At 41.7% G+C, this 16780-nt stretch overlaps 1 protein-coding gene and 1 long non-coding RNA gene across 13 annotated transcripts in view; both read right to left on the bottom strand.

Moving 5' to 3' along the window:
• Positions 1-16780, bottom strand: part of TENM3 (teneurin transmembrane protein 3) — a 1324874-nt gene that overhangs the window by 14585 nt on the left and 1293509 nt on the right. For all 12 annotated transcript variants that reach the window (XM_082237150.1, XM_082237146.1, XM_082237151.1 and 9 more), the window contains 3 exons: positions 15256-16130; positions 1971-2146; positions 1071-1306 (listed from right to left, as the gene is read on the bottom strand). In XM_082237150.1, coding sequence (XP_082093276.1) covers positions 1071-1306; positions 1971-2146; positions 15256-16130 — 1287 coding nt within the window. The remainder of the gene's footprint in view (positions 1-1070; positions 1307-1970; positions 2147-15255; positions 16131-16780) is intronic.
• LOC309540457 lies at positions 2160-6750 on the bottom strand. The gene is made up of 3 exons (XR_014223308.1): positions 6374-6750; positions 4503-5950; positions 2160-4432 (listed from the first exon to the last, which is right to left on the bottom strand). It is a non-coding gene; the product is annotated as an uncharacterized lncRNA (long non-coding RNA).

Raw genomic sequence — 16780 nt, 5'->3', positions numbered from 1 at the left:
TCCTGTTTTTACTGCACTCAAAGAAATGCATACGGCAGAGAGTTAACTCTTTATTGTCAAAGAGAAAACAGTCGCTTTGACAGCTCTGGATACCTAAGCACACCCATCTAGCATCTAGACAGGTATTCCCAGGTCTGCACTCTGTGGAGCAGTTTCAGCAACTGGGTGTTAGGATTTCACCCCTCCCTACACTGCAGATATAGGATTGTTGGATCACATGTCTGTATGTAATGCATTTCAGCTGCTGATTGTTAGAGCTATATAAGCGTAAAGGGAGATACGCTGTTTGCTCCCTTCCTCCCACTGTTCTCCCACAGTGATGTTTTGTTTCAGCGTTCTCTCCGAGGAAGAGAGAGAAAGAGGAGCCATGTTTACTTTGTACTGTTATGTTTGATTTTGTTGCAATAAATAAGGATTAGATGTTACACCTCAAGGCTAACACTTCTATTTTGGACTCTACTAGTCGTGTGCTCATGTCCCAGGAGGATATGGGTTGCAACAGCGTGACGGGAGACCGGAGTGAAGAATCCCAGGCGGTGCTGCATTGGAGAAAGGCACAAGGCCTCTCCCAACACTGGGGACCACTCCCCTGACAGGCTGTGCACACACAGCCAGAAAAAAGCGCCTGTACGGAAGCTGCTTCTACTCTTCCCACCTTAATTCTCTCTTGGTTCTGGGAGATAGTGGTGCAGGGAAAGGTGGGGAAGCACCTGGCCCTTCACTTGCCTGGCCTGCCTCTTCTGCATCTTCCTCCAGCTCTGAAGCTTCCCCTCCCTCTGATTTTTGCCTCCTGGCCCCACAGACCACTGCCCACCTCTCCTGAGTCAGATTCAACCCTCCTGGGTACACACTTGTCAGCGTCCTACCAGTCCCTGACAGAGGATATTCCACCTCAAAATGTTCTCACCTCAAAATTTGTCCCTAAACTATAACCACTAATGGCCCTTTCCTTTTATCTGAACTGTTATCAGCAAACAAAGGAGAGCATGCACATTTCAGGCACTGCAACTTTGTAGCATATCCTCCACAATACCACCTTAAATTAAAAATGCATTAGAGGTATTACTCACTCTGAGCTTTCGGCCAAACACGTTGACTTTGCCTTGGGCTTGTTCTTTTCGGAACCTCCACTCCACCAAATTCTGTCCATTTTCTCCAGGGAGAGTCATATTTCTTTTTGCTACAGTTGGATTGGCTGTGCCAGCTAAAACGTGCGGTTCTGTCTGGTAGTGTGTATCCAGGCCACTGGCATAGATAATTCTGAGAGACCCATCATAGCCAATCTGGTAGCTGTTTCTTAACTGATCTGAAATGGAACAAAAGTATAGCATACTTCCAGAGCTGTGACTTCTCATTTAAAGGGAGCCATGATGGAGAACAAACCACAGCTTCTTGTAGATTTTTTCACCCTGTTAAAATTTATTCTAATTCTTCAGTTTGTATACAACCTTTTAACTTCACTATTTGACAGATGTATCTGCTTGATTCACATCACCATGGATATTGCAAAAAGCACAGTTGTGTTCCCCCACATTCACTTCTGTAGAGGAATTTCTGCATGCATAGGAGCTTCATATAATTTCTTTATAAATTATATAAACAACCACAATTCAATAGCATAACTTCAGTTTCAACAACAGCTAACGAGCAGTAGCTTCAAATTAACCAGCATTTAAAAACAATTTCCAACCCAACATAAAAATAGGTAACAGAATAATTTTAATGCTTCATTTGCTGTTAGCTTCAGATACAAATAATAATATTTGGGCTAGTTATATAACAAAGGCTAATCACACATCCCAAATATAGTCAACCCATCTTTCAAACTGTATGCTTAAGAATGAGATGTAATATTTCACCTTGCAGATCTCCAATGCTAATCCTTAACTATAATATCCTGACCATAACAGGCTTTGTTTCATTTTCTTCCTCTGAGAAAAAGGGGCTTTTGTTAAATCCTGTTACTGTACCTTGTACCATTGTATAGAAAGAATCAATTGATGATAGGTTTGAAGTAATGCTGACATCTTCCTCTCTGCTAGAAGATTCAATGTCGACTGTAATGGCCTTTTCCATCTCCCCATGCAGGTTGGTGACCACTCCAGTTGGAAATGTGACATTGGTTAATCGCCCCTCACTGTCGTAGCTAAAGCAGAAAAAGCAGAAAATGAAATGATAAGAAACAAGAACAAATTGTTTTTCTTCACATATTAAAACTAACAGAAAATATCAGATGGTAATATTGCTAAGGAATCCTTGGTTTTTGTGCCTGAGTTATGCACAATGAAGACTTCAAACAGGCTTTGAAGTTACTGAAAGCCTGTTTAACATACAGGAGCCTCAGTGGAAGAGAAAACAGATGGATCTCCAGTTCTGCATATTATTCTTTGAAGTGTGACCAAATCCTGCTGCACATCTAATTTGCTGTTTCAAAGGGAACATGTTTGGTGGGGATAAATTGCTTCACATTCCGAACTCGCTTCCCATAATCAGGCTAGATTTAGTTCACTCTTATGCGAATGTTATCTCAGGGGCTCTTGAGATTTTTTAGCACGGGCCTTATCGTCCTGTGAAGAGAGCAGACCTCCTCCACTTATGCTCTTCGCTGCATCACATTCTCTGTATTACAAGGATAAGCTGTATTGGGAAACAATTATTCTCTGCTGCTACCCTGACATGCTTGGAGCAGAAAATCAAATGGAGCAAGCTGTAAACTACCCTTCTCCCTGATATTTTCCCCTTCCAACCCCCCTTTTTTGCCCCCCACCCTCTGTAATAGACAGTCAGCATTCTGTGGTCACTGAACATGCTCAGTAATTATTTCACTGTTCTTAGCTTCCTCACTGGCACACCCCTTTTTCTTTTAATTTCACCAACTCCCAAAGCTTTCTGATACCTTCCTCTTGGATATGAGCAGTACTATTTTGGCTGCCTGTACTTGTGAAATAGAAGGAGCAAGTGGTTACCTTGCAACAATATTTATTCTTTTAAAAGATTCCTTAGCTGCTCTGCATTGCAAATGTATTTCCAGAACAGTGAGAAATTAAAACATTTCCAGATGCATTATACAATTACAATCAGCCAGCTAAAACAGCCATCAGTAGCGGCACTGAACTCCACCAAAAGCCTGGACGAATAACCCCTTCTTCAGCTAGCATTAAATGACTTTAAAGAGTTGGCACCAGCCACATCTCGGTGAGGAGGGAATTCTAAAGCTGGGGTGCCACAATGCTTTGGGGTGGAGTGTTTCTGTTCAGGATTCCAGCGGCAGTCAGCTTTTCCTATCCAAATAGTAAGCTCAGTCTTCCTTGGGCTGTGGTGGGTGGAATGCCCAATCCAATCTACATGAAAATTTTGGATTTTTCCATTGGTTTCTAGGTGCAGCTCTCACTTCTGTTCCTGGAGAGCATGTAAACTTCTCAGTGTAAGCTTCCAAAGAGCATATACAGACAATGCAATAGTTCACTTTTTATATCTTTTCAAGATGCTCCATTCTATTCTTCCTTCACAACAGCCAGTCAGCATTCTGTAGGCACTTAGCCATCACTGGGATGCTTGGGGAGAGGGTGTTCACCTAGCCCCCAAATATTTTTCTGGTATTTTTGTAAACCTCAGGTTTTCCCTGAGTACTCTTGAATGTGTGTTTCGGCGGTGTAACTACAAGCACTTGAATACCTGAGATCAGTATAAATATAGATAGATAAAATGTTGTAGTACCAGTCACATTTCTTCTGTTTGCAACTGCATAGATCTGTTCAACATATACATAATAGTGTCAAACAATATTTCTAACTGGCCTTGGCTTAGATGACGGAGACCAAATTCACTTCAGAACAGGGCTTCTGTCCCTTTTAAGAGCCCTGAAGGTGGGCAACTTTCAGTGGTTGTGGGATTCAAATCATTGTAAATATCTGTGTTGGGGGGAAAGCAGCAGCTGTGTAATGTCTGCTTGCAGAGCTTTATCAACTCCCTGGTCTTAAACAGATTAACAACATTGTTAACACAATAATGGGGCTCTTACATATGTAATTAGATTTAAAAATAAAATAAGGAATTTCAAAAATGTGGGCATACTTGAGAGATGGCTGTATTCTCCCTCTCTGTAGGGTAATGGACACTTAAGTACCATGTTCCCTTACTCTAATCATCTTCTTCCCTACATTTGCTGTTGGTTGCAGGACCTGCAGCGGATACATACTCTAAAGTACTTTAAAGGTCCCATAGTGATCATGTGAGCATCACTTGGAGTGTTCAGTGTGCTCATTCAAGTGCACATCTCACCTGCAAGTCTCACAGGGTCTGTGCTCATCTTCTGTATGATTCCAAATTCAACTTACAAGGTTAGACTGGTAGCTCATCTGCAAATGATTGGGGTTTGCTACATAAAACCCAGTACAGCTTTTACATTCCCATTTTTTCTCATGGCCATTTCCTATATTTCTAGTTTAGCCTTAAATTCTACAACTAGTCCTACAGAAAACTGTCAGATGAATTGCTCCTACTTGGTCCCATTGTGTCAGGTTCTTGCCAGCATTGGGACATTCACTGCACACCCACAGACACACTGCATTCCGTTCTGCAGCTCTCACACCAGTTTCCAAACCTTGAGATTACAGATATTATCCTGCCTTGTAACAAACACCTAACCGAATGTGAGGATCCTCGTATTTCTTTTTGAGAATGAGACAGCTTTTCTTTAGAACCCAATATGGGTAGCAGCAATCCACAGAAACTAGGTAAGATTTTCTCAACAAGTCAAAGAGAGTAAAAAATGGTGATGCCACTTCTTTCATATTTAAAATGTCAAATCTCAGAACAGACTCTGTTATGAAGTTGCTCTTGTAGAAACTAACAATTCCTATTTTTCTTGAGCCAATGGCAGGGTGTCATGTGACAATTCCTTTGTAACTTCCAGGGATACATTTCGGTGTTAAAAGCATCGACTCCCAACTTTTCAAGGTCTTACTAAGTCATTCTGAAGCATTCAAATATGAATCTTTCCCATGGCAAACAATTTCCACAAGCAGCACATCTAGGGCTTATCTAAAAGCTTTACACAGCCATTAATCACATATCCCATTTCAATTTTAATTGTGTCACACAATATTTAAAATATATTGCAGTTGTACCTTATTAAACTTGTAGTCATTTTTATGCCTTTACTGCTCTATTTTTTTTCTGTGAGAGCTTTATCTTATAGGTAGCAACCATTCACAGATTGATTTCTTGCTCTTCTTAAAACCATTTCTGATTGCTAACTACAAGACTTTTGTACAAGGGCAACTTGTCAGTGGTAATGATGATCACCATCTCAAACATTTGATCTTTTACTCCCTTAACTCCTGGAATTCTCCCTTCTGAGGTCCATCCTCCTTACTTTTAAAATTACATTCCCACCCAGTTTGTTAGTTTTTCTAATCTATACTCCTGCCTTTCACATTGTACTCTAATAATTTTCAGAACACCCTGAAACCACAGGAGAAATATGTCTCAGATTTAATTTGACAACTATGAAATATGTCTGATTTCACATCAAATGCTTTTTACTCTCTGCCCCTGCTTATTATGTGTTTATGTGAGAAGATAAATAGCTCTTCTGTTAAACAAGAGGCAGGCTTCTATGTCACACACCACCAGAAATATTTCCAGGTACTGCTCCTTAGAGGCAAAATAGCAAGAAACAGTGGGAGAGCAAAGCTACTTATTTCAACAACATCCCTCCCTCAAAGCGCTGTGATTGGAGAGCCCTGGTAAAACCAGTTGCTCTTATTACAAGCTAAATTTGTCCATCACAAAGGAAATCTCTCCTCGCCCTGGCATTTTCCTTGTATGGAAAGCTTAGAGAAACAGTTTTGCTTTTAGCATACACAATGACTATATTCACACATCCTTTTATTTTAGAAACAATGAATATATCTCACTTCTTCCCATAGGCGCCGACTCCATGGGGCTTGAGGGGGCTTGAGCCCCCTCAAAAATTTTTTTGGGGGGGCTCAGCCCCCCCAATAATCTCGGGCGCCGCCGCCGTCCCCCGCCTCCTCCCCACCTGCTCCCTCGCCAGCCAGCCAGCCGCGCGCCCTAGCCGGAGAGCCCCGGCCGTCCCCGGCGAGATTAGGGAATCCCCGGGGGCGGGGGCTCCTGCCTCTAGCCCCAGGTTTCCCGCATATCAGCTGTTCCGGAGCTGATAAATAGGCAGCAGCACGCTCTCCCCTATTCGCTCACGAGGGGGCGGCGCCACTTTATTTGCATATTAATGAGCTTATTTGCATATTCATGAGCTTATTTGCATTTCACGAGCTTTCCCGGGCCCCCCCAATATTTTTTATAAGTTCGCGTCCCTGCTTCTTCCAAACTAACCTGAAGACAGAGCTACCTCAGCAATGGAAATTATAAAGGGGAAGAAATGGCAGCATAAGAGACAGTGAGGCCAAACATCATTTTACTGTGGGATTTTCAAGTTTGTTCCTATGAACACAGCTGCCAAAACACAATTAAGAAGAGTCCAATTTTCCTTGAATGATTCATGCAAGTCATTGCATTCTGCAATGTGATAAAACCTTTGCAAAGAATAGAAAGAATGTTAACCTGCCAGAGTAAAATGATAATGCTTCACAAAAAAATAACTGATCTAATTGATGTTCATCGTAGCCTTGTAGAACAGGGAATACCAAAACAGAAAGAAAATACAAATACAGTCACTGAAGAAGAGCACATTTGCAAATTTGGGGCAGAGCTGAGGATGTGAAGTCAGTAGCACAGCAAGAAAATTGAACAACTAGATACATCCTCAGTCTAGTTTGTTCTGGCAACACTCTCCGGATGTGATGCAGAATTTCTGTGTTTCAATGCTGCCCATTAAAAAGCTCAATGCTCATAAAAATAGCATGGGGAAAAGTCTACGCTGAATGATATCTATGATACCTGTGCTTTCTTCATGGAATAAGCCTTTTGGGAGAGGGGAGAGCATTCAAATCAACTTGCATCCACCTGTCACCCTTGGAGTAGAAGTGCAGTCCAGTGCTTTACCACCCGATTCTGTTGCATGTGAAAACTGGGCCAGGGTCTCTGATTTTGACAGGGTCAACGCTAATTCTTTATTGAAAAAATGTCCCCCCAACAGCCTCCCAGTCATTATGATCCCATGTAGCCTTGAATAAATAAATTCATCAAATGAACTGATGCCTTCCCTTTTGTTGGGTTATTTCATCTGCCTAAATATGTTTGTGTGGGTAGCCACATGGCAGCATGGGGTAGAGGCACTGATCTGCCCTCTTGGCAATTTAGTCACTGCAGCCGGTGGAGGGGAGCATGGCAGCGGGGAGGGTGGCTCATTGTAGCAGCAGGACTACTGGATTGGCTCAGCTGCTACATTTGCACCATTTTGATCTCCCTTCCCCTTCCCAGCATGCAGCAGTGATTCACCTGTTGGAACATTAGTTAATCACTTCTGCCCCACAATGCCATCAACTACGTAGTTTGGTGAATTATGAGCCTGTTTCTGTGTAACTGTAAAAGTCTATCATAATGCTATAAATTGCTGATGTTTCACAGTTTTGTTTTTGGTTTTTGGTCTTTGGTTTTGTAATGTATTGGACAGTTTGATTTGTGAACCACTCCGAGATTTTCTACATTAGGAGCGGTATACAAATGGACCTTATAAATAAATAAAAACAAAGAGATTGGGGGGGGGGGAAGCTTGTGTGAAGGCTTATTTGCATAATCCTTTATCTCAACATGACAGCCTCTTCCCTCCCTTCCACTTTTAATTTGCTTGTATGGTCAACACACACAAAAACAATGTGACATGACGCAATCAATCAGAGCTGCTAAATGACATATATTACCTTGCCATGCCACGCCACGCCACATACTAAAAATGTGCATTTGTAATCAAGTGGATAATAATAGCAATTTGTTATTAAATAATTATCCCATAATGACCATCTTACTGTAAAATAACGTAATAAGAAAGCACTAGGAGGGAAGGTTTCCACCTCCTATCCAAGACTGAGTGCCTGAAGAGACACCACCCAGAGAGTGAGTTTTCTCTGCCACTTCTGATGACCTGCCCTCCACTTCCTTTGCCTGCAGTCACGAACAGAGCCAGTTTTGCCCCACAGCAGGTGTATGAAGCAGACAGAGCAGCATCAAGTGATCCTATTCCTATAGTCATTGCGCTGGAGCTGTAAAATCAAAACTGTTGCCTTCAAGTTAGGATCCAGCAAGCCCGTTGGTTGTGATTTTATTGAGGATTACCAATAAAATGCAAATCTCTCATACCCTATTCCTATGACTAATCAAGAATCCTAAGTACAAATACTGTCTCACAAAGGGTCCTCCTACATTTTCCCCAGCATTCCTGAATTGTGAGGTTCAAATGAAATGTTCAAAATGTGCCCTGGAAAGAAAGAAAGAAATCCACAATATTTCAGACTGGAGGCAAAAAGTGTATTTCAAAGCCCTGAAGCCTTTTCAGATGAATTCCCTCTGGCACATTCCTCTGATATATTGAAAGGGACGATTCTGTTGATCATACCCTTGGCAGTGTTACTATTCTGGCATTATGACACCCTGGAGATTTCTGCATGCCAGAAAAATACCCAAGTCCTCTGCATTTATAACGGAGGCTTTATAATTGTGCTCAGATCCTTTCAAGAGCAGCCAAGTGCTAAAAGTTTGTGGATGAAAGTTACAGTGATTTTTTTAAAACCAACTATTAAGGTTTCAGGATGTCCCACAGTTCAAGGGAGGGTATTGTATTTCATAGCAGAACTCCACAGAGCAGTTACAACAGTGTCAGTGTCTAGTCTTTGAAAGCTTTAGCTGAAAATTTAATAAGTAATTGTGTGTTTTAACTTATCACCAACTCTTTGGATCTAACTTATAGTGAGTCTTTTGGGGGAACCTCAACTGACTGCCAAGAAATTCCTTATCAGAGAAAAGGAATACCTAGAGAACTCAGACATCACAAAAAAGGGCTAACCCTACCAGTTTGGATGTTACCTTTTTTGTGGGAGGGAGACTCAACTTGGTTAGAGTTGCAGTCACACATTACTCTCCCATGCACTCACTGTGGGAAGAAAGTTATGTGGCTGGAGTGTAGTTTCTTATGGCATCTTCCTGATGCTGCAACTGTAAATCACAATCTTTTGCAAGTAGAGATCCAAGAGATTGAGTAGGATACCACATTCAAATGAAGAAGCCCCAGTCTCCCTGACAGGGCTGGCATCAGGGGTGAGCATTGCTCGACCCCTGCCGAGGCCCCCACCCCTGGACACTCCTGCTCCTCAGCCTCTTGGTCACCTTCCCACCCCCTTTTGTGTTGTGTGTTTTAGTTGGTAAGCTTGCCCTGTTTTAATTGTGTGTGCATAAGCTGCTTTGGCTGAAGAGGGGGTCAAAACACTCCAAATAAATAACTGGTTAAGGGCAAGATGTGTAAAAAAGTGTAAGGCAAGATGTATTTCTAAACTTTTTCTACACTGGGTGTGGTGTTTCAATGCAACACTACCTTCAGTGCAGCACCAGAGTCCCCGACAACTCTTGTATAGCTTATATTCCTTTGCAGAATTATGACCGAACCATCACAGATTTAATTGCATCTACTCTACCAAACATAATTTTTCACGTATCACATTTTTGCCTATGTGAAGTTCCTTTTGTGCGTGTGTGTTAGAGAAAAAAAGTTGCACAGGTGAGGTATAATAATGCAAATGCTTCATTTGCTGTGAGTCAGAAGCAGAAACATCTGCAGCATGAAGTAACCAAAGCTGAGCTTGGTGGCCTTTGCAGCAAAATGAGCACAACTTCCTCAGTTGTCTTTTTTCTGTGCTCTTTCAAAGTTTTCAGTTATATAATGCTGCAGAATAGAGCTGATTGAACTAAACTGATTCATGTATTTGTTCAAGGCTAACTAGCTATCCAGCTAGGTGAAATGAAGGGAAGCTGTCTGTGGTGAGCCATAGCTGGAAAAAAAGCACCTGATCACAGCCAGAGATAAAAAGCCTGGAGAATATTTGGAACTGAAGGGTGTGGGGAAGAGAAGTACAGCACAGTGAGAGGCTGAAAGGCAAAGTAAGGAGAAAGGTAAGGGGGGGGGAGGGATGCTGCAATTGGTTGATTGCATCTGACATATGAAGGAGGTTTTGCCACAATCAACCTTGGTACTGTTTGAAAAACAGCTGCAATCCGAAACGTATTTACAAGGAAGTAAGACCCACTGGCCACAACAGGACTTACCTCTCAGCAAACATGCAAAGGGTTGTCAGTAAGTGCCTACAAAAATCCTATGCTGACTACACTGCTTACATTACTCTTTAAAGCTGAAATGTTTATGAATTCATGGAAGTGTTTTAGATGGTAGAATTATCATTTCTTTGTTGGCAGTCTCCTAAGACTCTTACAGTGGACTAAATATTTAAACTGAATTTTCATGTGGAGTCAAACATTTAGTTTGTATTTTATTTTCATTCTGGGTCACAGGTACAGGCATTTTGGCATAATTTTGATTATATGCAGCTGCTGGGAGAAATCATCCAAAAAGTACAGCTTTAACGACATCAGCAATACCAAACAGTGCACTTCATTTCCTCCCCTAAAAGAAGTGTTTGTTTTGCATGTTTTTTAGCTCAAGGAGAGCATGATTCTGTACTGTGTGTGTTCGGGTGCAAAAGATTCAATTTGCATGAAAAGGTGAGCTATTAAGGATCTTGCAGCACAGGGCAGGCTGAGATAGCTCAGTTGGTAAAGCATTAGGCTCTTAACCTCAGGATTGTAGGTTTGAGTCCCACATTGCTCAAAAGCTTTCTGCATTGCAGGAAGTTGGACTAGATGACCCTCATGGTCTCTTCCAACTCAACAAATTCTATTATTCTAAGTCAGGGGTAGGCAATAAGGCCCAGGGGCCAGATGCGGCCCAATTGCCTTCTCAATCAGGCCCACGGATGGTCCGGGAATCAGCGTGTTTTTACATGAATAGAATGTGTTCTTTTATTTAAAATGCATCTCTGGATTATTTGTGGGGCACATGAATTCGTTCATTCCCACCCCACCCCCAATATAGTCCGGCCCACCACATGGTCTGAGGGTTGGTGGACCGGCCCACAGCTGAAAAAGGTTGCTGACCCCTGTTCTAAGTTGTAGGTTTCTTGCCAAAAAACCTCGACTGGCATAAGCAAGGTGTAGCCTCCAACCTGCTATTCAGTTCATATGGGATCACATCAGAATGTAAATGCCCAACCTTCCTCTGGTTCTAACTTAAATCAAAACCACACTGTTCCACCTATTAATTAGATATGAGAAACCAGAGGTTTCAGGAGGTTCATCCAACAAGTACTGCAAATCTCACCACAACCTTGGTGGAATCTACACACATATAAAAAAACCACATCTAGTGTCACATTTGTATACTGCACTTTACAACACATTTAAAATGTTAGTTTTTTTGCAGCTGTATAGCTGAGTTCCCAGACACCCATTTGTTAAACAACAGATTCTTTTGGGCAGACATCTGGAAATTGCCCTTTCAGAACCATCTTTTTGTACAATTAGATTTTCCCACCTAATTCCATCCCCTGCGTTCTCCCACAATTCCTTTTACCCAGCAGTCCCGCCTTCCATTCACCAAAGTTAGTAAGCTTCTGGGTAGTATCTGCCTTATAATCAGCCACTTCTCCAGAACATAAGAAGAACATAAGCAATGATCAGTACTAATTATCTGTCTTTAAATCCTCCTCCGCTGCCTTTTCAGATTTACCATGAATTTTCGCTTTCCCTCCTCTCCAACTGTGTTAGAGACTCATCTCTTTCTCTCTTTCTGGGAACACTTCAGTAGTTATTCCCATGAGCGTAGCCAGGATTTTTGTTAGGGCCAAAGTTGTTGAACTCCCCCCCCCCCAGCTATTCCTATGGTTATTCCCAGCATTCTTAATAAACTACAGTTCCCAGGATTCTTTGACAGGTAAATTAATGGTGTGTACACAGCTTTCCTGATCAATGTGGAGGAAGGTGGAATCTCCCAAAACTGGGCTTGAATAACTTAATATGGAACTTCAAGGAAGGAATATTCCTCCTGCCTTCCCCCAGCAATCCAACTCATCTCACATTGCTCCAGAGAAGCTTTTCAGGAGCTGCAGCAGGCCAAAAGTTTCCCTCCACGAAACTTCCTTAACATATAATAGGATCCAAGCCAGCATATACAAAATGCCCAGAGCTATGATTGATCCGTGGGTTACTGACAGCATGTGCAAACAATGTGCACTCAGTTTGTGTCTTTTTTAATTATTTTCTTTATTTATTAAATTTACATTCTGCTTTTCTTCCCAAAGAAGTCCAGGGTGGCAAACGAGCCATAAAACAATGAAACAGGTCTGCCTGCTACAAAACCTGATAGTTGTAAGCCTCTTAGCAGATCCACACCATACATTTAAAGCAGATCCAATGCACATTTAAAGCAAAAGAATCTTGGGAACTATAACTTGCCCCTCAGAGTGTTACCACAATTCCCAGAATTCTTTGGGAGAAGTCATGTACTTTAAACACATGTGCACGTTGTCTCCTGAGGAAGACGGATGCCAACCAATGTCTAAATACCAATTGCTATGAAGCACAGAGTGGGAGATAGCAACCGTCTTCATGTCTGGGTCGTGGGCTTCCCAGGAGGCATTGGGCTGGCCACTGTTGGCAACAGGACGCTGGGGCTGCTCAAACCTGGAAGGTTTTCACAGAATCTGCATGCCCACACATCCACATGTGAGCATAAAATGCCACCCTAGCTCACCCCATCTCCAATTTAATTTGGATTTACCATTGCCATGGAAAATCCATTTTAAAAAAAATAAAAAACCCTGTTTCCAGCAACACATTTGTGATGGCTGAATGACCCATTTGCAGTACAGTGGTGCCTCGGGTTACTTTTGCTTCAGGTTACAGACTCCGCTAACCCAGAAATAGTACCTCAGATTAAGAACTTTGCTTCAGGATGAGAACAGAAATCGTGCTTCAGCGGCGAAACAGCAGCAGGAGGAGGCCCCCTTAGCTAAAGTGGTGCTTCAGGTTAAGAACAGTTTCAGGTTAAGAACGGACCTCCGGAATGAATTAAGTACTTAACCCGAGGTACCACTGTATTAAGCCCCCATCTAGAAGGAACATGATGTTCTTGGGAATTGCTTTTCTCTCAGCAAAATACAAGGAAAGGCAAAGACCGTGACTCTATGTATCTTGACGAGAAAAGCAGCAATTGAAATATTCATATCCTTCACGAGGCAGAAGAACCAGAGTGCAAGCAGTAGTAGCATATGAAGGAGCACCAAGATTAGGGACATTTCTTTTAACATACTGCAGGGCAACAAAGTGTATTTTTTGTGCCATCTGCCCCAGCACATCTTACAGTATTAACTGCCGGACATGACCAAAGGCTGACAAGCTACCATTTTTGTATCACCCTAATGGGCTGAAATGAACCAGCCTGGTTATGAGGCTGGTCTAAGGCATCAAACGGGGCCTTTCAGCAGGCAATTGAACATCCCTCTCACACAGACCAGAGGTTCTATATTTAACAAAGCTGGGCAACTGAAATGGCTCTTCAACCAGAAAGTAATTATTCAGTTCATGAAGCACACTGCTGTAAATCCTCCCAAAGATTCAAAAAAGGCAGACATATAAGCCACTTGATACTGAATAAAATCTTTTAAAAGGCCACATAGAAGCCATTAAAGTACATTCAGAAGTCCTCAGCTATTTCCCTAATGGGATTAAAACAGCCACACAATAACTACAAGAAACACGAGGAGAAATTACTGCTAGAAATAAAACGCTGGGGTCTCTACCAGGCAGAATGAATGCCAGTGTGCTAAAGATGCCAGCTGTCCTCAGCAGACACATTTGTTCTGGAAATGCATTTCCCTCTCTTTCATTCCCCACCTGGTCCAACTCACAAGCTGGAAGACAGGGTTATTGGGTACATAAAAACAATTAAACCTTATTTACTGGGATGCGATAAACAAAGCACACCAGATTTAAATTCTTTAAACAGAAAAGCCACAAGCTAATGAAAAAGTATCCTTAGTTTTGAGCTATTTTTTTTAACATTGTTGGTCATTCTAATGGACCCATAACATTTATACAACCCTGTGCCCTCAGAGTGGCCACTTTTTTTCAATTAGTCTTGACAACATTGAAATCAATGAACATTGTGCAGGAATGTCAGATTTGGTAAACCTCAAATCCCACATTAATTCTTACGGCTATGGTTTGTTGTTTTCAAACACAAACACACAAACTCACGCACATACACACACACACTTTAAAATATGGTGCTTCCAACAAAATTGATGAAATCTTTTATAACCTTAACATATCCAACGGCTATATATTTATTCCCACTGGAGAAGGATTCCCATTTGCTATTAACTTGGGATTTTACCGTTCAGCAACAGAAAAAACATTTATAACTCTTGAAGAATAAGAAGTACATTTATTGCCCCAGGCTGAATAATCTCTCATCGTTATGTTTCTACGTACTTTTGGCAGGGCCAGAAAAAGAGAAAGATATGCAATGATGTACAACATGCAGTACAATACATCAGGTGTGCACTAATGCATTGGGACTAAACCTACCATCATAATCCTTTCATTTGTAAATCATTATAAAAATACATTTTGTATGCCAGCGGTTTTGTGCAAGTTGGTGCTACTTTTATTTGAATTCAGTATTCATTTCCATTAAACAGCTTCTGCTACTCTTGCACCTCTAATGAGATGGAGAGTGGCCAGAAGGGATCACAATGAACACCACTAAACAGTTTAGGGGTCAGAAAATCTTTTGAATCCATGGGTACATTTGCAAACTGAAGAAACTGACGTGGCCGCTACACACTCTGCAACCTACTCTATTGGCTACAGTGGAATGTTTTTTGCTAGGCCCCACCCGGTTGGGGTCCCTTCGGGGGGGAAGGGACCTAGTGGGCAAAGGCTTCTGCAGGTGCACCCTTGGGTGCCATGTTAATGACCCTGATGTAATATCAACAAGCTGGCAAGGAGAGAAAGAGCTACAAACAAGCTTTGTAGCACAGAGTTGGAAAAATAAATAATGCAGATATGACAAAGTGGGAATGCCAAGACAAGGCAGAGGACCCCTTAGCTATTTCAACGTTGCACTCTTCTAATTGTCAGACAGAATGATCCCCCCTCTCTTCCCCTCACAATACTACGAAGCCAAGCATGCCTCCTAAAAACAGTATATGATTTTGTGTTACTTACTCAAAAAAAGTTGTCCATCCAGTCTCATCACTTTTCGTTGCTAGGAGTCCGCTGTTGCCATGATAGGTAAACAAGACTAGCTCCTGCCCTTGGGCTGTCATGCTTTTTAGACATCCATTGGTTCCTATAGTTAGCCAGATAACTTGGTTGTCAGGAGATACCACCCTCACTGGCATCCGGTTGGGATCTCGCCTTATACGAAGCGTATTTCCATTGCTGTCAGTTACAGCCGTGATGTCGTTGTCGTTACTGTAGCTAAAATTGTACAGATAGTCTCCTGTGACTAAACTCATTGTGTACTGATGGGTGCCGTTGACATCAAAGATGTAGAGTTCCTGATCGGTTGGAGAGGCAACTTCATAAAAATTCATTGAAGTCAGCAACGGTTTGTTCTTTGACACAGCTCGTATCCGAATATTTCCAAGATCAGCAATGTACAGCGTTCCATCAGGCGAGGCAGCTAAAGAAGATGGGGCATTAAGTTTGGCATCTTTAGCATAACCATCACCATTTTGGTAGCAGTCACAGTTAACATCATTTTTGCAATCACACTCGGAGGGTATTCCAGCAACTAATGAGATCTCTCCATCAGTTGTGACTTGTCTTATTCTGTTTATTTTTTTTTCATCGGTTTCTGTAATGTAAAGCACTCCACTGTAAGATACAGCAATTGCTGTGGCTGATTCTAAAGTAGTCTGTACAGCATGTTTCCCCACTGTGTACTCCACTCCAGGAACTTGGCAATGCATTGGCCTCCCAGCAGCAATACGGACTTGCCGATTTTCAGTAATCTGAAGAACTACGTTGTTATCTAACACGTATATGGAGTTATCCATTGGATTGATGGCCAAATCCGTTGGCCACTCCAGACGCACCTTTTAAAAAAAGGAAAAGTGTTTTATTAGCCAATTATTATCTTTAGCAATCATAGTTTTCTAACTGAACAAGTGCTAGAGATACCACTTTTGAAACAGCTCTCTGTTTTTCTGAAGTTACATAGAATTACATATATAAAAGGAAATGTGGTAGTTTAAATTATTGCCCCTAGGGTGAATATAAAGGGCAGGGGGGAATGGAACCAGGGAAACTGGAGTGCTGGAAACACTAAAACTGAACGCTAAAAACAATATTTTTATTTTCATTTCATTTAGTCCAAAAGCACATGTTTGTAATGGTCCTGATTCAGTTAATGTTAGTCATGACTAAAGGTGGAATCCTAACCATGTCTACTCAGAAGTAAGCCACACTGAATTCAGTGGGGCTTACTCCCAGGTAGGCGGTGTTAGGATTGCAGCACAAGTTAATTGTGCTAAGCTGTTCCATTGGTTTTAATGGGACTGAGTCACGACTATAATTCTGGGTGAATCTGGCACTTAGAAATCATATATTTCTAAACATAAAATATGTCAATGCTAAATAAAGGTAAGATCTTTTCCAATATGACACAGATTAATGTTTGCTATTATTTTTCTATCAGAATAGCAAGTCTCTTTGGGGGGAAACCATAGAAATCAATAGAAAAAGT

This window comes from Podarcis vaucheri (assembly GCF_965113315.1).
Source record: "Podarcis vaucheri genome assembly, chromosome: 9".
Lineage (NCBI taxonomy): Eukaryota > Metazoa > Chordata > Lepidosauria > Squamata > Lacertidae > Podarcis > Podarcis vaucheri.
The sequence above is the reverse complement of the archived record's forward strand: the minus strand, read 5'-3'. Positions and strand labels throughout refer to the sequence as shown.